The sequence below is a fragment of the Urocitellus parryii genome, chromosome Y (genome assembly GCF_045843805.1).
Source record: "Urocitellus parryii isolate mUroPar1 chromosome Y, mUroPar1.hap1, whole genome shotgun sequence".
In the NCBI taxonomy this organism is placed as follows: Eukaryota; Metazoa; Chordata; class Mammalia; order Rodentia; family Sciuridae; genus Urocitellus; species Urocitellus parryii.
In genome coordinates this window covers 37,328,998-37,352,315 of record NC_135548.1, presented here as the reverse complement: position 1 = coordinate 37,352,315, position 23,318 = coordinate 37,328,998, and the positions used below count along the sequence as shown (strand labels likewise).

Genomic DNA, 23,318 nt, shown 5'->3' with positions numbered 1-23,318 from the left:
ACCTACCAAGTATGATATTAGTGTCAAGCACAACATGCAGACATGCCAGTAGCAGGTGACACCCCACATCTTGTCAAGTGCAAAATGTCTCGGTTCAGACTGCAAAGTTCCATGTGGAGTTCTCCCCATTCTAGTGATGGTCTCCTTTGACTTCTGTCCATGTCATTCCTGGAAGATCCCCCATCCTTCCTGCAACACTTCCACATCCACTCTTACTCCTGACTCAAGCCCTAGCTCAGGAGTCCTTTTGCCTTGAACTCTAACAGCATCTTGTTGGGCCATTCTCCTGGAACATTCCCCTTCCTCATCTGCATCACCAATGCCTGTGCCTACAGAGCATCCTCTCATGAAATGCCAAGTTCCTCGGCAGAAGAGCCTGGGTAAATGTATCCAAATCCCCTCACAGTGCAAGGTACAGTGCCCTAGGTATAGTAGCTGAATTCCCTAAATAGAAGATCAGATATCATATGCACAGGGGGTTTTTCCTCCATGGTGTCTGGTTATGGTATGATGGAGGCGGATGGGGGGCCAAAAGAGTGACTGGGAGATTGTGGTGGCAAGACCTGGGTACAGCACATCATGTTTCTAAGTAGGAAGATAGACATCCTTTCCTGCCTGGTGTTCAGGGCAGGGGACAATAACAGAGGGCAAATGTTCTTTCTAGGTTAGAAGAATAGATCGTCTTACTTCACTCAGAACATGACCCCTATGAAGGTTAATTTCATGTATCAACTAGATAGGTTAAAGGATATACCCCAACAAATATCTAGTTGAAGATTTTTTGGGGGGTGTGTCTGTGAAGGTATTTCTGGAAGAAATTAGCATTTAACCTATAGATTAAGTAAATGAGATGGGCATCATCTCATTTAGGGTCTAATAGAATAAAAAAGCAGAACACTGATCTGTCCTGAGCTCTCCAGTTCTCAGGCCTCTGAACTATCCTATTCACTTCCCTGGGTCTCCGGCCTGCAGAGGGAAGGTGGGAATTCTCAGCTTCTATAATCACAGGAGCCAATCCATCATAGGAGCCAATCCATCACAGGAGCCAATCCATCATAAGTCCTGTTCTTCCTTTTCTATTTTTTTTTTTTTAATTGCCGCGCTAGGGATTGAACCCAGGGCCCTGTGCATGTTGGGCAAGTGCTTATCACTGAGCTGTGTCCTCAGACCCGAATAACACCCTTTCTACATATCTAATTATATTCCTACTCTGTTCCTCTTGAGTACCTAACACAATCCTCCAAAATGTTCAGCCTTAGAGACTTAAAATCCAGTCTCTGGCTGCCCTTGTAGACCCTTGTTTCCATGCTCCACTCAAATTCATATTTAGGACTGTCTTTCCTAAATCCATTTTTAGAACCTGCTTTAAATGTTCTTATAATTAAATCCGTTTTTCACTTGACATTTTAAAAAGTGGTTCCTTTCTTCCACTTTGCAAATAATCAAAACACCTACTTAAAAAAAAGTACCAAACTTAAGTATGCCTCTAATTTTAAATGTTAACAAGTACATATTACCCACAGCCATAATCTAAGGCACGCTGTTTGTGAATACACGTGACCATTTTTAATGTCACCAACGCTTTCATCTTCCACTTCTAACATGAATCCTAAGGTTAGCCTAGAGCAGGAGTTCAATTTCCACAACACCCACCTAGGGCAGCCTCTTGGCCCCAATCTACCAGGAGTGCTGCTGAACCACCTCTTTGGGCAAGGCCACTCCACAAAATCTTGGGACCAGAGCCTTCCAGGACAAGATGTGCCATTAATCCTAGGCACTGGCCAACTGAAAGAGGAACGCTGGTCACCTGTGGTCACTCCCAGGGGATTTAGCCTGAGGCATCAAATACCAGTGATTACAGCACAAAAAAGTTATGCTGAAATTTGTCCCCCATGACAAATTCTGATGACATACATGCTACATACTGTGAAACTGTCAAGTAACAGGGCCAAGGTGATGAAGAAGGTATATAAATACCAAGGTCAAACTAATTAACTTCCAATGATGAGGATCCCCATAGCCTGCTTTGTTTTTCATGGTTTTAGCTACCTGTGGTCAACCTCAATCTGAAAATATTAAATAGGAAATTTCATAAATAAGCAATTCATTAGTTTTCAACTATGCACTGCTCTAAATAGAGAACAAACTCTTGTGCTGTGCCACTCTATTCTGCTCAGTATGTGAAACATCCTATTTTCTGGTGTATCCACACTGTATTTGCCACCCACCTGCCAGCCATTTGGTGGCCATCTCAATGACCAACTGTTCTGATAAGGCAGTGTTTATGTTTAAGAAACTCTTACCTTATTTAATAATATTCCCAGGGCCTAAGAGTAGAGATGAATGAAATTTAGATATGCCAAAGAGAAGCAATAAAGCATTTCCTTTAAGAGAAAGGTGATAGTCCTTGAATAAGAAAAAACTAATCATAAGCTAAAATTGCAAAAAAGGAAAAAAAAATCTTTGAGCTATTTTTGTAGTTGCATCTCTAACTGCATAATTACAGCCATAAGTGTTTTGTTAAGAGAAAAGGTGTTTCTGGTGGTCTTGGAATGTACCCACTGCAGACAAGGAAGGACAACTGTATCTATGCTTGGAATTGCCCAAAATACTCCAAGCAAAGGCAGCAAAATGAGAAAATGACCACTTACCCAACATGTTCAATGTCCCAATTGTATTGGTCTTCAGCATCTTGATAGGGTTATACATATAATTTGGAGGGGAGGCTGGGGACGCCAGATGGTATATTTGGTCAACTGAAGGAGAAAAAGGGAAGCATGTTATTTCCAAGTAAAACACTTTAGAAAGTTTCAAACTTCTATTGATTACACTGTGAAATAAAGGTGTTAGTGTATCTTTCACTGAAATTTTAGTTGTTAGCACATTATTCTTTATAGAAACTAATTTACATTTGTAATTAGAAGAACTTTGAACAAAAATAGAAAGTCTAGTTATCTGGAAAAAACCTCTGTGCAAGGCCAGTAAGTGGAGTCTGTCCTCCTCTGACTGAAGTCTGATGACGGAGTTGAAAACTTTCTGAGGTTTGTGTCCCAGATACAGTAATGATATCAGAAGGAAGACTGATTTTTAGACACAGAATTAAGCATGTATATCTAAAATGAATGTTTTTAGCTGGTAGAGCAAATTTAATACAAAACTAGGGAAGAAAATTGCATCCTATACATGTAAAACTAGACCCTGAGATGACAGGTGAGGAGGGTGGTTCTTAAGCTCTGTAAGGAAACGCCCATCGCTCACAGAGAAGTTGAGGATGGGATCAGAAAGCCCAGCTGCTGCAACCAATCATCCTTTGCACATGGGTTCATCCTGGAGAAGAGGCTTGCAGGGAATACCTCTACCCTGACACACCAGGTGCTGGAGGCTTGGTTCCCAGTATGGCAGTGTCGAGAAGGGGTGGATCCCTTAAGAGGTGGGGCCTCATAGGGGGTTCCACAGATTGTTCGCAGAAGAGATTAATGTGAACTAATGCTATCTCTCGAGTTCCAGCTCTTGTGGGCTATATTAATACTCAAGAGAGAGAACTGTTATAAAAGAGTGGGCCTGGCCACTCCCTACTCTCTTGCTTCCTGTCTGGCATGTGATTTCTTCTTCCTCTTCTCTCTCTAATCCTTGTATGTGCTACTGTTAATGCCATACTTTTGGACCTTCAGAACTGTTAGCTAAATAAACCTCTTTTTAGTATGCATTATCCTGCCTAAGGTATTGTTACAGTAACACAAAACACACTCGCAGAGCTACCAACGGGGCCATGCTTTGATAACACTCTGATATAGGAATTGCAAGTGGGTACACTCTGGAACTTTTTTTGTGTGTTTGTATTGTGTGTTTGTGTGTGTGTGTGTGTGTATTCACACACACGCGTATTTAAAGCAAAGTTCAAAAAATATCAACCTAATTTAAAAACAGAACTAACGCTTGATAAAACAATAATCTTCTTTTCAAGAGAACTAAGAAAACACAAAACATTTAAAAATGGTTGAGCGCCTGCCAATATGCAAATTCATTGAAAGGATGTGTCCAAATGACAAGAAAATCTTATCATTCTCACTCCCACAAATCATTCTAACCTGGTAAGTTGCTAAAAATAAAAAGCGCAAAAAAAAAAAAAAAAACCACTCTATTACATGAACTGGAAATAAACCAGTATTTTAGAATCGAGTCTCATAAAATTCCTTAACCCTGGGGCTCTTGTCTTTTCCAGCTTACAGAGAGGACCAGCATGTCCTGTGTGGTGCAGTTTGGATCTGGAATGTCCTCGAAAGGCCCTGTGGCAAAGGCTTGGTCCTCGGCTTAGCATTAGTGGAAGGAAATGCAACCGTAAGAGGTGGGAACTTGTGGAAGGTTTTAAGGTCACTGGAGGTGTGCCCTTGAAGGGGATAATGGGACTCTAGTCCCTCCCCTCCCACCTTTCGCTTTCCCTGTATGGGGTGAGAAGTTCTGTTCCACCAGGTACGCTCACCATGTGCTGCCTCACCACAAACCCCAAAGCCATAAGGCAAACTGAATAAGGATAGAAATCTTTAAAATTATAAACCACAAAAAACCTTTCTTCTTTATAAGTTGATTATCTCAGGAATTTGTCACAGTAACAGAAAGGTGACTAACATACTGCATAGTTCCTGTGTATGTGCTTAAAGATTCTGAGGCTATAGGTGTAAGTGGCAGATGGTTAACCCTAGATATGGGCACTGAGACTTTCCCTAAAACATGTCCTCAATACTCACTGTCACGCTAGGGCAAGACCAGGTCATCAAAAACTGAATGTGTCAAACAGACGTTCAGAGCCAGAGCTGAGAGTGACCCCAGAGCACGTGGAGGTGGGCCAAGAACTGGATCTTGCTACACACCTCACAAGCCACTGGCATTTCTGCTCTCACACAGGGGCCACCCCATGCTCCTCAAAGAGAGTGTACGCCAGTGTGCGCGGGTTGTGATCTTTTTTAGAGAGAGTGAGAGAGGAGAGAGAGAGAGAGAGAGAGAGAAAGAGAATTTTTAATATTTATTTTTTAGTTCTCGGCGGACACAACATCTTTGTTGGTATGTGGTGCTGAGGATCGAACCCGGGCCGCACGCATGCCAGGCGAGTGCGCTACCGCTTGAGCCACATCTCCAGCCCCAACGGGTTGTGATCTTACAGAGCAAGCTGTTCAGCACCATCTTTACTCCTGTGGGACAACATCTGTAGGGAAAGACAGAAAACTGCACTAAAAATGAAGGGGGAAAGAAAGCCTTGATAGGGCTGGGGATATGGCAGTTCAGCAGCAAAGCACTTGACGACCACGTGCAAGGCTCTGGGTTTGATCCCAACACCAGCACACAACACGCACTCACAAAATTAAATAAATACATTTCATCTTAAAAAACAAAATGCCTGAAGAGCCCAGGATGCTTCCTTGACATCAAACAGAAACCATCAACTGTACTTTCTCTCTCCCTCATGGCTCCAGGCCAGGCTTTCTTCTTCAAGGCTAACTCAGACACCAGTTTCTGGGAAGCCTCCCACAGCCCCATTAGAAAGCCCCCTCTTGCTGCCGGGGGCTATAAGGCTGGCTCACAACGGCTTCAGGCTACTTCAAGTGACTACACTTGTCTGCAGCAGTCTCAGTGAGCACCTAGATGCCTTTTCCCCTTCCTCTCTCCACACAGCTGTGGTCTCGGGAAGGCAGGCCTCCTTGGTGGCCTACTGGTATGTGCAAACACAGATTCTGAGCCACTGCAGGGCTGACGAACATCAACTGTATGTAGATGGACCTGGAGACCTTCAGTGGAAGACAAAGAGCCCTTTGGGCCCAGGTGCCATGGGAACAATGCTCTGAGTTAGCTGAGTGAAGCCATAATTTGGAATTTTTTCATTCAAAAAGGGTATTCCATCCGTTCTCCCCCCACCCCATCATTGGACAGTTTTGCCATCTACTGTTCCTGAAAAGTTAAGGATGCCCCATAAAACTGTGTCATGACCTTGTTTCAGTGGAATACGGCGCAGCATTCCACTTAGAAACCTAAGAGCCCTGTGAAAAGCCAAGTCCTCTGCAGCTCCTCTTCCCTGTGAGGAGGTACTTGGCCTGTAACACTGATGACAGCAACTCCAGTTCCTGTCCTAAAAAGGACACTGCACCAGTCTGTTGATTTAATTAATCTGGTAAGGAATCATGAAGGGGAGAGAAGAGGGAAACTTCAGAGTAGAGATAAACACACAGGGATGAGAAGCCGCAGAATACAACCAGCTCTGGAATGTCAAGGGAAAGAGTCCCCCAAACATGTGAACCATGCAGCTCAAAGCAGATAAAAAATGAGTGTGGCATCAAAAGCCCCTTCTGGGGGCTGGGGTGTGCGCCTGTGATTTCAATAGCTCGGGAGGTGGAGGCATGAGGATCTCGAGTTCAAAACCAGCTTCAGCAATTTAGCAAGGCGCTCAGCAGCTCAGTGAGACCCTGTGTCTAATAAAATAGTGCTAGGGATGTGGCTCAGTGGTGGAGTGCCCGAGTTCAATCCCCAGTACCACAAAACAAAACCAAAACAAAAAACACCCCTGCTGCGAGTGGAAAGGCGCTAAAGTGGGGAAAGAAAGGGATGTCCACCTATCTGTTGGCCATGTGGTGACTGCCATGTGACCCTGCCATGACCCTTCTCATTACCAGGTCACATGTGCCATGATTTCAGGTAGAAAAAAAAGGAGCCTCAAGAAATAAATAGCTCTAATTAATTATCAGTAGCAGTCCCGCCAGAAGGGGAGAGGCAGGTGAGAGGAAGCCACAGCCTGCTCGGCCTCCCATGAATCCTGATGATGCAAAACCCCGTCTTTTGCCACAAATGAACTTTCTATATTCTTCAAATGGACTTTTCTAATGGTCATTCCGGGGAAGAAAAGAACACAGCAGAAACAGAACAACTCCTGGGAGAACCCAAAACCACTTTTCAGAGAAATCAAGCGTTAACTTCTACCAGAGGGAAATCCACATAAAGACAGACTGCACATACACACGCCTCTGTTGATCACTTCTGCAGAACTTCCATGGTACCTGGTGTCAACTTCTCCCACCATGCTCAACAGCACTGTGGAGTGCCAGTTAGGAATTTGTACCTCGAAACTGAAGACTATGGACAATGAAACAGCTAAAAAGGGTTAGCTCTTTCTGTGAATGCCTGTGATTATTCAGCATATAATGAAATCCCATCACAAAGATACACTTGCTACAGGATTTTCTTTCTACACTTCAAGTCAGAGGCCTGGCAGAAAAACAGTCAGGCCTCCATATCCATGGCACTACACCCACAGAGTCCATCAATCATGGGTCAAAAATATCCCCAAAAGTCTGTGTCTGTACTGAACATGTGTGGACTTTTTGTCTCATCACTGTTCACTAAGCAACACAGTATTAATAAGTGTTTACATAACATTTACTTTCTATTAGGCATTCCAGGTCATTTAGAAAGAAATTTAAGCACATAGAAGGATATGCGTATATTCTGTGCAAAAACCACACCACTGTATATAAAAGACCTGAGCATCTGTGGATTTTGGTATCCTCAGGGGTCCTGGAACCAGTCCCCATTGGGTATGGAGGGATGACTGTACTGCTCAAGGAGAGGTCATTCTGCAACATGGCATCCCACAGCATGGCCCTAACCCTTGTCCCCAGCATTTATAAGGGAAAAAAGGATTTCAGAAGATGCAGAACTTCTAAAATTTCTTTCAGCATTTATGCTGAAATGAACAGTGGGATTTTGCCTCGATTCTTGTCAAACAGTATTTACATAGCGAAAAGGCTGCACATGCCAGACATCTGGCTCAGCCCCAGTCCTGGGGTTGCCCATTAGTGCTACTGGCAAGATATGGAGGGTTCGCTAGCCTCAAGATGCCACCACAGTAAGGGAGACCTCCAGTGTCCTGAGCTGCTCAGGAGGAAGCCCCGTGTTCCAGCACATAACCATGGACTCAATCCCCTTGGCAAACCCTATTTCCTCAGTGGACACCAGGGTTGACAGCCCAATTTCTGCTATTTCCCCTCTGATTACACCTCTCCTATGGCCTTTCACAGGAGTTCAGTGTCTGGGTAACAGAACTCTGCGCCTTGCTTTCCTCACCAGCACAGTGAGTACAACTACTGCCTACTTCATGTAGTACTGAGGGCACTGAATTTACTAGGCAGACTATGATCAGAACGCTGCTTCAAATACAGGATGTGTGCAGTGAGTGTTACCTGAGGTCAGATTCTTTTATTTTCCTGAACTTTCTTACTGCAATTTCCAGGTATCAGTCTCCCCAGGACATGATGGGCATTATTGCTTTTTCAGTTCTCTACAGGAATGCTGGTCCAGATTCCTGTTCATGCAGTTAGTTGAAAAGCAAATCAGAACAGCTTTTCAGGAAAACACAGGCTCCATGAATCTAGTGGAAGCCTGAACAAGGCTCCGACCAGGTATGTTTAGATCATGATGAAAGGGACATACAAGTGTATACTGGTGGCTCTCTGAAGAATGGTTTACGATGGCCCCAAGTTGCAAAGAACCTAAAGACTCAATAACAAGAAATAATAAAATTGTTGTATATTTACACAATGGAGGCTTTTCAATAATAACACTGAGGGGAAAAAATGTATCTTTGTCAAGAGATCCAGAATAGCCACACAACAGAATGCTAAGCAGCTGACTATGAAAAGATCACCAGGATACAGTATGAGAAGAGAACGAGGTGCAGGGCAATATGTAACAGGCTGCTGTCTCTGTAAGGGAGATTATGAATACCTATTTGTATTAGCTAGGTCACACATACACACTTAAGATTCTCTCCCATCTCATTCTTTAGCAAATGCTAAATGAAAAACCTAATTCTCTTATTTAGGTCAAAGTATTTTTAATCTCTACTGAGACTTCTTCTTTGACCCAAGTGTCACATACAAGTATGTCGTTCAAGTATTTTGTGGTTTTCCAGCTGTCCTTCTGCTGTTGATTTCTAGTTTAATTTTACTGTGGCTTGACAGTATACTCTATCTGGCTTCTGTTCTTTCAGGTTTGTTGAGGTGTGTTCTGTGACCCAGAAAGGGGTCACTTTTGTAGAGTGTTCCTTGTGAGCTTGAGAAGCCGTGCTCAGCTGCTGCTGAATGAAGCAGGCATGGTGGGGAGAGCAGAATCGATGGTGTGGGGGCTGCTGCAGGACAGGGAGGGAACCATCAAGCATGTGGGAGAACCCTGGGCCAAGGCTGGGAACCTTGGGAGGAGGAAGCGAAAAGCGGGCTTCAACTACAAGGGAGAGACGTCTTGTGCCTCAAGATACATGTCAACTGAGGGGTTTAATACTCTGAGCACAGGACAAAACATTCCTCATTGATCATGATCCCACCAGTGCAGGAGCATGCCTGTGTGTATGATGTGTTCTAGGCTCGATTTACGGCAGCAGTGGTGGAAATGGCCTAGAGAGGCTTTGGGTCACATCTTACAGTTAAAGCACATACCTTCTAACAAAATTTTTACCATTTCTCAGTAGTACTAAAATTATCTAATCAACTGCTTCATGCTATTATAAATGTTATTGCCAAGTGTAGAACACAAAGAGTAATAATAAGAAAAATAGTTATCCTTTGGGGAGCAGTAGCTGTGGGCCAGGTGCAGTGCTGAGACCCTGGGGCTGTGTTTTACTACTGTTTCAACAAATTTAGAGGCTTAAAAACTACCCAGCTATGAGGTCAGAGGTCAGCACAGTGTGCCTCAGTCAGTTCTCAGCTCTGCTCTCTGGGGGCTGTGTTCTTTTCTTCAGAGGGTGATTCAGGGTATGCCTCGAGGCTGTGGATGGAGGTCCCGCCTGCTGGCCCAGAGTTGCTCTCAGTGCTGTGCCTCTCCCACACAAATCTCATGGTTTCCACTCTGCTGGGACTCCCCAGGGCCTCTCTTCCACAGAATATATCTGCCTCTTCTCCTTATTCTGTTGCCCTCCCAGATAATCCAGCATAGTCTCCATTTTATAACAAGTGGTTCTTAAATGTTGGCCAGAGTCCCTTTACAGCAGTCTCCAGCTGGATCTCTGAGTGACTCCTGGAAGGAGCCTGGCAGAGCCCTGTCACATGTGACACCCAGCTGACCCTGAGCACTTCACGAGTAAGTTTGGGGGCAGAAGGTGGAATGTCTGACTCATGTTATCCCAAATTTGGTTCACTCTACAAAAACCAAAGCCCAGTCCCAAAGTCAAACCAAAGCAGATTCAATAATTAAATGTTTAAAACAAGGTAAAAACCAATCAACCAAAAAACCCCACCAAGGCTATTTTTAAAAGATTAAACGTTCATCTAATCTTGAAATGGTTACAACATAAAATAAACAGAAAAAATAGCAAAGGGGAAATGAACAGATGAGAGTATATTAAAATCACAAAGTTTTGATGAAACAAAAAGGCCAAAAAGCCAGACTGGGGGGAGATGATAAATACAGCCAAATGGTTAACATATAATACTTAGTGCTACTAATGTCAAAGTAAGATGGACACCCCCTCAAAATGAAGACGACATGGAAATATTTGGTACAACTCGTTTTTTTATGTGTTGAGGATTGAACCCAATGCCTCACATGTGCAAGGCAAGCGCTCTGCCACTGAGCTACAACCCCAGCCCAACAACTCGCTTTTTGATATTTACTGAGGAGCAACAAATGTATTTATAACAAAACCCTGCAGAATGTTAAATAAGATGAAATAAACTTTGGGGCAGTACTCCTCAGTGGTTACACTGGCTGCTCAAGACAGTTTGCTGGACATGGGAAATCTCACAGCGCCGCAACACTGGGGAAGGCAGAATGCTGCACCTACATGCAGTGGGGGTGAGGTGTGGGTAACTGTAGAAGCCCTGGAGTCACAGAACCAGGATGAATTCTGGGTCTGCCACTAATAACCCCATGGCTTTGGGCAGGTTCCAGCCCAACTCCAGTCCATTCAGTTCACCGGGTTGCCATCAGATGCGAACGAGAATACCTTAAGTCTGTGAGCTCACAGCTCCTACCAGCAAGACCTCGTGATGGCTCACCTCAGCATACCTTAGAGGATTTTAGAGGAAGGAGACCTTTCAAAGTGCACCTAAGGCCCCTGAATTAGCTTCTTAAGGTTGCTTTAACTAAAGAACCACAAAAATCAAAACGTCTTTTTTGTGCAGCTCTAGACATTGGAAGTCTGGCAACACAGCATGGTCAGGCTGCACTTCCTCCAAAGGCTCCAGGTGAAGCCTTCCCTGCCTCTTCCACGTACTCTTTGGCCTGGGGCTGCATAACGATACTCTCTCATTCTTCACATCACCTTCTCCTTTTCTCCCTGTGAGTCTGAGTTTTCTCCAATTCTTTCATAAGGACACTTGCCATTTGAAGTATGGTCTATTCAGGTAATCTACATTAGATTCATAGGAAATCCTTAATGTATCAGTTTTCCACAGAGGGTATATTCACAGGTTCTGGAGGTTAATATGTGGATGAATCATTTTGAAGTCACTATATTACCTATTATTGGCCCAAACCATAATCCCTTTAAAATGGCAAAGTTACTAAAGGGCTCTAAACACTAATAACTGAGATTTTATTATTAATTCAATATTTATATTAGTCAGCTCTCTGTTATTATAATGAAAGGCCTGAGGCAATTAACTTATAAAGAGGAAAGGTTTATTTTGGCTCATAGTTCTGGAGGTTTCAGCTCAAAATCAAGTGACCCCATGATTTTGGGCCTCATCATGGCAGGAATTTGTGGTGAAGCAGAATCAATTATACCACAAGCCAGGAAGGAAAGGAAAAGAGAAAAGTTGGGGTCTCACCACACCCTTAAAAGGCATGTCCCCCAATATCCTAAGGATCCCCATAAGGCCCTAACAACTCCCAATAACACAACCCCAGGGACAAAGCTTTCAATACACAGACTCTTGGGGGACATTCAAGATTCAAACTTATAGCAGTATTCCACATCACCAACTTTCTACAGGAAGCTAGAAGTGATTAGATGCAAGTAGCTCAGGAATTTGACTTGTTAGGCAATAGGGATGCTACCTTAGTTTACTCAGTCCGCTATAATGAAATATCATAAACTGGTGGCTTACACACAGCAGAAATTTCTCTCTCTCAGTCCAAGATCAAGGTGCTGGCAAATTATCTGGTGAACACTCACTTCCTGGTTCACAGATGGCAGCTTCTCACTGTGTCCACCCTTGGTACAAGGGGTGAGGGAGCTCTCTGGGCTTTTTCTACAAGGACACTAATCCCAGTCACACGGGGCTCCATGCTCATGACCTGATCATCTCCCAAAGATGCCAACTCCTAATGCCATCACCTGGGGGTTTAGATTTCAACATATGAACCTGGGGTATATGCACTCAGACCACAACAGAGGTGCATTACACAAACATTACTCACCAAATCCAAGAAAGGCCATGTGATAGAGGAGACAGACATTCACACTGTGAAAACCCTTCTTTACCACAGGAACAAGGATGGTGCCTTGTGCACATTGAGACCATTTCAAAAACAAAACATCACACCACATTCAATGTGGCCAAACCAGGCAAACCCACGGGGATTTGGCTGCTCTGGGGAGGATGGCTGTCCAACTGTCAATGATGCTCATGTGCAGTTTCCTCTCACCTTCTATGTAGAGGGGCTCCACCACATCATGGTTAATCAGCTCGAAGTTCTCATGGCCAATCCAGTGTTCCACATTTCTCTTTCTGCCTGTGAAGAAGTTGTCCACCACGGTCACCTCATGGCCATCCATCATGAGTTTGTCAGTTAGGTGGGAGCCCACGAACCCTGCACCTCCGGTGATCTGCATTGGGACACAGCGTGTGAGATACCCCGAGAAAGGCACATGAGAACACTGTGATGGCCGACATCATGGAGGCACATCTTTGGTGCACCCCAACTTAAAATTTTTTAAGATGAGAGAAGAGGGGCTGGGGTTGTAGTTCAGTGGCAGAGCACTGGCCTCGCACATATGAGGCACTAGGTTCGATCCTCAGCACCACATAAAAAATAAACAAAATGAAGTTATTGTGTTCAACTACAACTTAAAAAAGCAAAAAAAAAAAAAAAAAGAGGGAAGAGGAGGAAAAAGTTTTTAAGGCAGGATCTCTACACTCACTCCAAAACAAAGAAGTGACACTGTCTGTGAATTGCCAAGAAGCATAAAATGTTGATTTACCACTCAGTGAATGATACAGAAAAATCACAGTTACATGTTTCAAAATGTCTTCTTAGGAATCTTTTTACATTAAATGTTTCTTGTTTTACCACAGATGAGATGATTAACATCCCTTACAGTTGGCCCTCCATATCTGGGGTGCACATCCACCCCTCTAACTGGCCATGGACTGAAAATCTAGGTAGGCCTGTGATGGTTATGTCCATACTAGACATTTACAGACTTTTTGTTGTTGTCATTAATTCCTAAACAATACAGTACAACTATTTATATAGCATTTACAGTGGGCTTGGATAAGTAATGTAGAGTTGAGTTAAAGTATACAGAAGGATGTAAATAGGTTCTATTGAAATACTAAGCTGTTTATATAAGTGACTTAAGTATTCTCAAGATTCCTTTATCCTCAGGGAGTCTAGAACCAATACCCCAGGGACAATAGGGACAAGTACATTTGGTTCCAATACTACAACTAAAAAGAGTAATCAGCAAAATGTAAAACAAAAACAAAAAAAAAAAGAATTATATTTAAATTGGACTAAGCATGTCAAGAAAAATGTTATCTTTCAAACTGTTTGTGAGAACAGGTAATTGATGCCACTTGAGAACCAAAGATAAAAGTGAAGTTTCCCTGTTGGGTTAATGTCTGAGGGAAAACATGATCACTGCACAGTGTCAACTAACAGCCCAAAGCAAAATGTCAGCCATGAGGGATCAGGACAGGAGCTAAGCAACAATGTGTCCTAAACCCGAAACCATCTCAAATGTCAATTTTGTTTGAAAAAGGTTCTTAAAAATGAATGGGAAGATTTTATTCAAACTGAACTGTGTAACTGGAGGTGACCAGAGAGAGATGGCTTCCTCTCCCAGAGGGACAGGAGAAGTACGAGTGCAAAGCACCATCTGGGGAAACAGACTTGCGATTGAGCCACGTTCCTGTCCTGTTCTGTCTAGATGCCATTTCATCATGATTCTGGTTCTCTTCTTGCTTCAAGCTGCAAGAAACATGTCTCCTGACTTACAAACCTAAGTTCCTAGGTCTATAGTGTAAAACTTCTATTTTCCAAGAATCACCTGCTCAACCGAAATCTCACAATGTGATGTTAGCCACAGGCGAGAGAAGGTAAAGCCAAGCAAAGAAAGAAGATGGGGCAGGAAGGGAGAATATTATGGTTTATATCTGGAAGGTCCCCTGCATGATCCCCAATGCAGCATGGTTAAGAAGAGGGCTTCCAGGCCATGACTGGATCATGACAGCTCTGACCGTGCTAGTAGATGAATCCATTAGCCAGTCTAATCCACTGACGGATGAATGGTAGGGACGACCTAGTTGAAGAAGTCAGTCACGGGGTGTGTGCCCTAGAAGGGTTTTACCTTCATCCCGGCTCCTTTCTCTCTCTGCTTCCTGGTTTCCAGGAGCTGAGCAACTTTCTTCTACCATGACTTTCTGTCACAATGTGTGGTCTCACCTCAGGCCCAGAGAAATGGACTTGACCAATCCTGTACTGAGAGCTCTGAAACTGTGAGCCAAAATAAGCTTTTCCTCTTTAAGTTGTTGCTGTCAGGTGTTTTGGTCACAGTGATATAAAACTGACTAACACAAGGAGGCAGTATCGGGCAGATTCCAAGGAGAACCAATTCATAACCACTAACTAGATATTTCCATTTGTTCTGATGAAGATACTGACAAAATGCTTTAAGACAGAATGGTTGATAAAGAAGCTCGGATTTTCAATAGTTTTCAACTAGCTTGAGAGCATCATTTTCTGAACCCCCTTTGCTTTAGAGATAAGAAACTAATGATGCAGAGAAGTTTGATTTTTTTATTAAGATCCTCAGATGATCAAGTCATGGCAAAATAGACCTACACTCTTCCTAATCATAGGCTTTCTACACTACCTATCAATTTGTCGAGTTTGGGCTTTTTTTTTTAACCTATAGCACCCCTGCTGCTATCGCTTGGATATGTTATGTCCCCCAAGGGTCCCTGTGGTAGAAACCTGTCCCCTGTGCGGTGATGCTGGGAAGATGGGACTTTTAGAGATCAAGTCCAGGCCACTAGGGATGCCCCTGGAGTGTATTAATGTGGTTCTCATGGGGTTCCAGTCAGCCCTCACAAGAGCGTCACCATGAAAGATCAGACCTGGCTCTGCCAACGCTCCTATGATACCTTCTTCCTCACCGACAGCTGCCACGATGCCATCTGCCAGGAGGTCCTCCCCAGGGCCAAGGATGGGGCAGTCCCACCTTGGACCTGCAGTGTACAACACTGAACGCTCAGTAGGCCTTTTTCTTTAGGAAGTACTGATCTTCAGGTATGTTACAGAAACACACTTACATTTTACTTATGTACCTGCATAATGATCATGAGGAAGAATTTTCTTGGAAAATATCCTATATTCAAATTTGATATACCATTACTGTTTAACTCATGGGATGAGATTTCATTTCATTTTAACTTTATTCTGTACCTCTTTACAATATCTCTCTAGTTTTTAAATCAGAAAAAAAAAATTTTAACAAAAAACTTAACCCTTTTAAAAAAATTACACAATTACACACATACACACACATTTATATATTTAGTAGTTGATGAATTTTTGCTTTATTCACTTATTCATATGCAGTGCTGAGAATCAAACCCACTGCCTCACACATGCTGGGGAAGTGCTCTACCAGTGAGCCACAACCCCAGCCCCTTAACCCCTTTTAATGCAACTCTGTAGAGTCATACGCAAGTGTTTCTGAAAGGAAGATATTCTGTGGCACCCTAACATTATCTCTGCATCCAAAATACCTGGCTGAAAGCCTGAGCTTGCAAAAACACAAATATAGTATATTACATTACATGACTCCTCTGATATTTCATAAGTAATATACAAAATCCTTGGAAGCACCCTAGTCTTGATTAAAATGCACTAGAATTCTGTATTGTTTTAAAGTAACTTCTAACATAAAGACTTAAGAATTTATGTAACAGATGAATAGTTATAGTTGTAATTTTTTAATCCCTTAGGGAAGTGTTTCAAATGAAAGCAAAATGCAAGACTTCTTACGTGGAAATAGGTTAGAACTTCGACAGCTTTGCATGACTCTGAATATATGAGCTCAACTTAATGTGCTTATACTTTTTGTCCTAGTGAGTGCTAATAGGAAATTAAAATTGTCCAGTTCAAGGTCAGCATTCTATCTCAGGCTGCTCAGCAAATTAGCAAAGAAAATTATATTTCCAAATAAATCTCTTCTTTGTTATAAGGCTTAAACAATTATTGAAAAGGTATGTAAGTTTTTAACAACAATGCCAGACCTGGGCACCAATCAAAAGAGATGATATCTCATTAGACAGGACAGATCACTGCTACTTTCCAAACAGAAAAGGCCAGGAATAATGGATTCTGGTCACCTTTGGTAATTTCATGGTGAGAGAGGCAGGAAAGATCCAAGTCTATTGCTCCTACCCAGAACCCAGATTATAGAGTAAAGGTGTTATTTTACTCCCAGTTCTGGCTCAGGGATTGCTCCCTGAGGACAAAGTTAGTCAATAAAAATAGAGTATGCCAAAGTTATCCCCAGAGGAATTGACTTTATTTGAAAGAGAAAATGGTGAAGTTTAAGCATAAGGGTGTTTAAAAAAAAACCCAAACAAATAATGGAGATACGGGTAGTAGGATGAAGGTAGAAGTGGTTGCTCTGAGAATAAAAAGTCAAAGTCTTGGACAACTAGTTTAACATAGAGAACCAGAAAAAGGAATACTTAAGAGCCCTCTGTAATCAGAACAAACCCCAAAGAATGGTCTAAAAATCTACCACTTTAAAGGGGTCAGAATTTCATTAAATCAAATAGTAGCATAATTTATAACAGAGCACTTTTTTTTGGTTTTATTTATTTATTATTTTTTTAATTTATTTTTATTTGTTGTTCAAAACATTACATAGCTCTTGACATATAATATTTCATACATTTAATTAAAGTGGGTTATGAACTCCCATTTTCCCCGTATACAGATTGCAGAATCACATCGGTTACACATCCACATTTTTACATACTGCCATACTAGTGTCTGTTGTATTCTGCTGTCTTTCCTATCCTCTACTATCCCTCCTCCCCTCCTCTAACAGAGCACTTTTGAAAGAATAGTGCAATCTAGTCAGCAATCACTGGAACCTAACAGCTGAGTGTGATACCAAACAAGACAGTTTAATCAAGAAATCAGGGAAAGAGACTGTCAATGACAACCTGCTAGGGCCACCACCATCCCAGGAGGTGTGGACAAGGATACAGTCTCACGAGGAGCAAAAGGCAGAAATATCATGATGTTGCATAGCGAAACAGACTTCACTAAAATAGAACAGCAAAGACACTGAACAAAAAGAGCAAAGAAAAATAAAAACAAGTTGTGGAGAAGCAGGGGAATAGCACCCAGAAATGTAACCACATACTGCTTAAAATATCCAATTTTTTACAAGAAATTACCAAACAGGTAAAGAAGCAGGAATGTGTGACTCACACACAGAGAAACCACCAGGCAAAAAGCTTGCCTGTGAGAGGGCCCAGATGTCAGATGTGACAGACTTCAAAGTGGCCATTGCAAATATGTGTAAAGAACTAACAGAAACCATGCTTAAAGAAGTGAGGATATAAAATGAAACAAGCGGAAACTCTGGAGTTGAAAAGCAACAAGACTGAAAAGAAAAACTCAACAGAGGGATTCAATAGCTGATCAAAATTGCCAAAAGAATCAGCAAATTTAAGACAGATTAAGAGGACTTCTGTAACCCACGGAATAAATTTAAAAAAAAAAAAAAGAAAGAAAAAGAAAGGAAATTAAGTAGAGCTTCAGACAAAAAGGGGATACTGTTAAGTGCACCAACATACATGCAAATGGAACATAAAAAAGGAGGAAGACAGGAACAGATAAAAATATTCACAGAAATAACTGATGAAATTTCCTGAGCTTTGATTGAACATTATCAGTCTAAATATTCAAGAAGCTCAACTTTAAGTAGGATAAAGCCAAACAAAAACAATTACACATACATAAATCATACCAAAAGTGTTGAAAACCAAATAGAAAGACAAAAATTTGAAAGCAGTTATACCAAATTTACTACAAAATTCATTTGTTTCAGAGGGCTTCAGAACATGACATTGATTGAAAATTTGGCAACTGCAGATGTGATCCAGATAAGATAAGGTCATATGAGATTAGGGTGGAATCTTAATCCCACAAGAGAGGCACATAAGGATCTATGTGATGATGGAGGCAGAGATTGCAGTGATGCCTCTCCACAAGCCCAGGAGTGTTACGGATTGCTACAATACCAGAAGCTGGAGAAAGTCATGGAACAGAATGATTCTTCCTTTACAGCCTTCAGAGAGGGTATGGCTTTGCTACCACCTTGTTTTAAGACTTTGAACTTCCAGAAATGTGAGAGATTAAATTTTCATTTTTTTCAAAGCCACAGAGTTGGTAATAATTGTTACAGCAGCCCTAGAAGTGAGTACGGCAAAAGAAAGACAGTGACTTATCAAATACAAGGAAGTCCCAATGTAGTTAATAGCTAACTTACTGCAAAAAACAATGGAGAATGCAGTAAATGACATATTTAAAGTAGGAAGGAGAAAAAAACTGATAGTAAAGAATTTTATATATAATCAAAAACAATTCTAAAAACAAAACGACATTGCCAGAGCAAACAAAAAGTGATAGAAATCATTGCTAGCAAACACAAGAAATACTAACAAATGATCTTCAGGTAAGACCATCTGGTAATGATCCCAGAAAGTAAGGGGAATCCACAGGAAAAAGGAGAGGGGAGAAATGGACCAATAAGAGAATAAAATAATTATCCAAAACCATAAAATTGCATATCTTTCATCTTTGTTCTTAATTGATTTAAAAGCAATCATATTAATACAACAATGTGAATATATTTTTGCAACAAAAAAGAAACTACAACATATATGAATAAATGTGACAATAGCAGCACAAACAGCCAAGTTGTGCATATTGCAGCAAGAAATGAAACCAAAAGTTGATTCATTCTCAGGAAGAAATGGGGGAATTTAGTAACAAAAAAGGTTCACCTAACCAATTCTATAAAGCTACCCTGGTTCTCCTTTTCTCTCAGCTTCTTTAAATTACATTAAGTGATAATTACATCAACACAGTATTGGTTTTATAATACTGACAGACACAAGTAATATACGTAACAATAATACAAGAGTGGGAGGGTGTTACAGAACTATATAAGAGCAAATTTTCTATATGTCAGTGAAATTCAATTAGTAAAAATGAATTAGATATAAGATACATAAGTACTACAGAATCAGTAATAAAATTAATTTTAAAAGTTAAAAAAATCATTAAGATAATGCAGGTGTTATATAAGAATATATTTAAAGCAAAAGAAAACAGTAATAGGGGAATATGAACAGAAGCATGAGGCATATAGAAAAGTTAAATGGCAGTTATAAATTCAACTATCTCAATAACATTAAATGTCAAAGGATTAAACAATCCACCAAAAGGCAGAGATGATAAGAATGCAAAAAAAAAAAAAATCCAATAATATAAATATTTAAATGAGGCACACTTCACATTTAAAGACAATGAGCTGAACACAAAAAGTTCTAAAACATAGTATACAATCAGGAAACAGAAAAAGTGGCTACAACAATGTCAGATAAATATGCTTTAAAAATATTAAAATAGATAGAGGCCTTTTATAATGACAAAAGGGTAATCAGGCAAATATAACACTTATAATCATTTATGTACCTACCAAGAATAACCCAAAATAATTGAAGAAAAAATGGAAAGAACTGAAGGAAGAAATAGAGAATTCAACAAGAATAATTGGAGACTTCAATCTTCCATGCTTATAACAGAACTATGCAGAAGATTAGCAAGGAAACTGAAGACTTAGAAAACACTATAAACCAGTTAGACCTAAAATAGCTACATAATACTCCAATCAACACTGTCATAACACAGATTCTTTTTAAGAGAAATGAAATATTCTTCAGGTTAGACCACATCCCATTCTATAAAACAAGCATCAATATGTTTGAAAGGATTTGAAGCATACAAAGCTGTTCTCTGACTACAACAGAATGAAATCAAATTATCAGTATGCTATGGTTTAGATATGAGGCGTCCCCCAAAAGTTCAGGTGTGAGACAATGCAAAAATTTTCAGAGGGAAAGTGATTAGATTATGAGAGGTGCAACTTAATCAGTGGGTTAGTTCGCTGATGGATTAACTGGGTGGTAATGGTGGGGCAGATAGAGTGTGGCTGGAGGAAGTAAGTCACTGGGGTTGTGCATTAGGGGTTTATATTTTGTCCCTGGTGAGCAGAGATCTCTACCTCCTGGTTGCTATGTTCTGTACTGCTTTCTTCCATCACACCCTTCCGCCATGATGTCCTACATCACAGATGTCCTACATCGCATGTCCTCCACAGCTCTGGAGTTGGCCAACCATTAACTGAATCTCTGAAACAGTGGGTCAAAATAAACTTTTCCTCCTCTATTTCGTTCTGGTCATATTTTTTTGGTCACAGCAACATAAAGTTGACTAAAACACAGAAAGCTGAGATAGTCACAAGTTTGTAGAAATTAAATAACACACTCCTGAATAGAAGGGATCAAAGAAGAAATCACAAGAAAAATTGAAAAATACTTTTGAGATGAATGACAATGAAGAAGAATATACCCAAACTTATGGCATGCAGCTACAGCGGTGTTTAAAGTCAGATTTATAGCTGCATGTGCCTATACTGAATAAAGAAGATCTTAAATCAATAATCTAAACGTCTATCTTAAGATACTGGAAACAGAAAAGCAAACTAACCCTTCAACAGAAGAAAGAAAAATTTGAACATAAATTCATAAAAACAGACTAGGAAAACCCAAGAAAACCAATAGATAGTTCCTTAAAAAAAAAGCAACAACAACAATATTGGCAAATTTTTAACTAGACTAAGGAATAAAGAGAAAATATTCAAACTATTTAAATCAGAAGTGAAAAGGGAAAATATTAACAAACTCAGAAATAAATTATAGCGAAGCAATAGTGTGACCAACTATTTGCCAACAAATTAGACAACTTAAGTAAAATGGAGAAACTCCTAGAAACATACAAGGTTATAAGGGCTGATTTAAGATACAGAAAATCTAAGACTGAATTAATAACTGAAAGAAAAAAAAACCCACAAAAAATTACTAAGAAAGTCCAAGCCCAGAGGGCTTCTTTGGTTAATTTCAGTACACAAATAAAGAACAATCAAAACCAAGCCTTCACACACGCATCAATCAATCAATCAATCAATAAAAGCATGAAGGGAATACTTCCCAATCTATCTTATGAGACCAGTATTACTTTATTAAAAAAAAGAAGTCACAGACCAATATTCCTTTTGAATATAAATTCACCATAACCAAATGAGATTTATTTCACATATGTAATATTGGTTGTAAACTGAGCAAATTAGGAGGTAACTTCCTCAACCTGACAAAGGGCATCCACAAAAAAGCCACACCTAACATGATATTTAACTGTGAAAGACTGAAAGGTTTCCCACCCTTCAGGATCAGAAACAAGGCAAGAACATCTGTTGTTTCCACATACAGTCAACACTGTACTGGAAGTTCTGGGCAAAGCAATTAGGCAAAGAAATGAAATAAAAGATATTCATATTGAAAAGGCAGAAGTTAAACTGAGGCAGGAATGTGGGGATTAAAACCAAGTCTCAAAGAGACCCATAAATCCCACTGGAATAAAGAAGCACCCGTCAGCATATAAGAAACACTGATGAAAACATGCCAAGCACGAGCAAAGCAGCCCTCTCCCTTCCACAGAACAGCACAACTGAGGCAACTGAGGAGAAGCTATGTAACCAATTTCACCTCTAGTTTAGCCTCTGGCCACCATCCCTCTATGAATATTAAAACCTCAGACCAACGCAATGCCAGACAGTCTGCACCCTCTCTCTTGCCCTCCCAGGGTGTGATCCTTGTTTTCCTAAATAATTCTCTGCTTGTGCTTCCACCTGGTGTATCCTCAAGTCTTTTCTGTGACATTTGTCAAGAACCCTACTAATTCTGAGGTCCTTCTCTTTGGAACATTCTCCAGTGGTAAATCTACTTATAATTGCAGGTAACATTATCTTGCATTTAGAAAACATGAAGAAATCCAATTAAAATTACTAAAGCCAACCAATGAATCCAACAAGATTGCAGGATCCAGCAAAATAATCAACTGGTCTCAATATACTTTCCACATACAATAAAGCTAATAAAACAATTCCATCTAAAATAGCAACAAAAACAATTAAACACCTTAAATTTAACAAAAGGCGTATAGAACTTGTACTCGAAAATTTAAAAAATAATAAAATGTTGAAAGAAAGGAGACCTGAAACAATGGAAAGATTTACAAAGTTTATGGGGTTGGGGTTGTGGCTCAGTGGTAGAGCACTCACCTCGCACGTGCGGGACCCTGGGTTTGATCCTCAGCACCACATACAAATAAATAAGTGAAATAAAGGTATGGTGTCTAACTACAAAAATAAATATTAAAAAAAAAAAGAATTACAAAGCTTACTATTAAGATGGCAATATCATCCATAATGATCTGTAGGTTCAGTAGTTTTTAAAAAAATTCTTGGATGACTTGTCTAGAGGAATTGACAAGCCAATCCTAAAATCATAAGGAATTGCAAGGAATCCCATTATGGTTTGGATATAGGATATTCCCCAAAAGCTCCTGTGTGAATGCAAAAATGTTGAGGTAAAATGACTGGATCGTGGGAGCTGTAACCTAATTAGTGCCTCCGAGTTTGAATGGATTAACTGGGTGGAAATTGTAGGCAGGTGGTCTGTAGCTGGGGCAGGTAGGTTCCTGGGGGCACACCATGGAAGAGTTCATCTTCTACAGACCCTTCCTTTTTCTTTTTCTCCTTCCTGGCCTCATGAATGGAACAGTGCTCCTCCACCTCACCCTTCTGCCATGATGTTCTGCCTCACCAGAGCAATGGAACTGGCTGATAATGGACTGAATCTCTGAAACCGTGAGCCAAAATATAGTCTTCCTCCTCTAAGTTGTTCTTGTCAGGCATTTTGGTCATAGCTATGAAA

General features: G+C 40.7%; 1 protein-coding gene across 1 annotated transcript in view; it reads right to left on the bottom strand.

Moving 5' to 3' along the window:
• Window positions 1-2,520: 2,520 nt before the first annotated feature.
• The window catches only part of LOC144251029 (UDP-glucuronic acid decarboxylase 1-like), a 59,862-nt gene continuing 39,064 nt past the window's right edge, over window positions 2,521-23,318 (bottom strand). The window contains exons 6-7 of the mRNA XM_077794153.1: window positions 12,625-12,805; window positions 2,521-2,756 (exon numbers count right to left, since the gene is read on the bottom strand). Of these exons, the coding sequence (XP_077650279.1) occupies window positions 2,521-2,756; window positions 12,625-12,805 (417 nt within the window). The remainder of the gene's footprint in view (window positions 2,757-12,624; window positions 12,806-23,318) is intronic.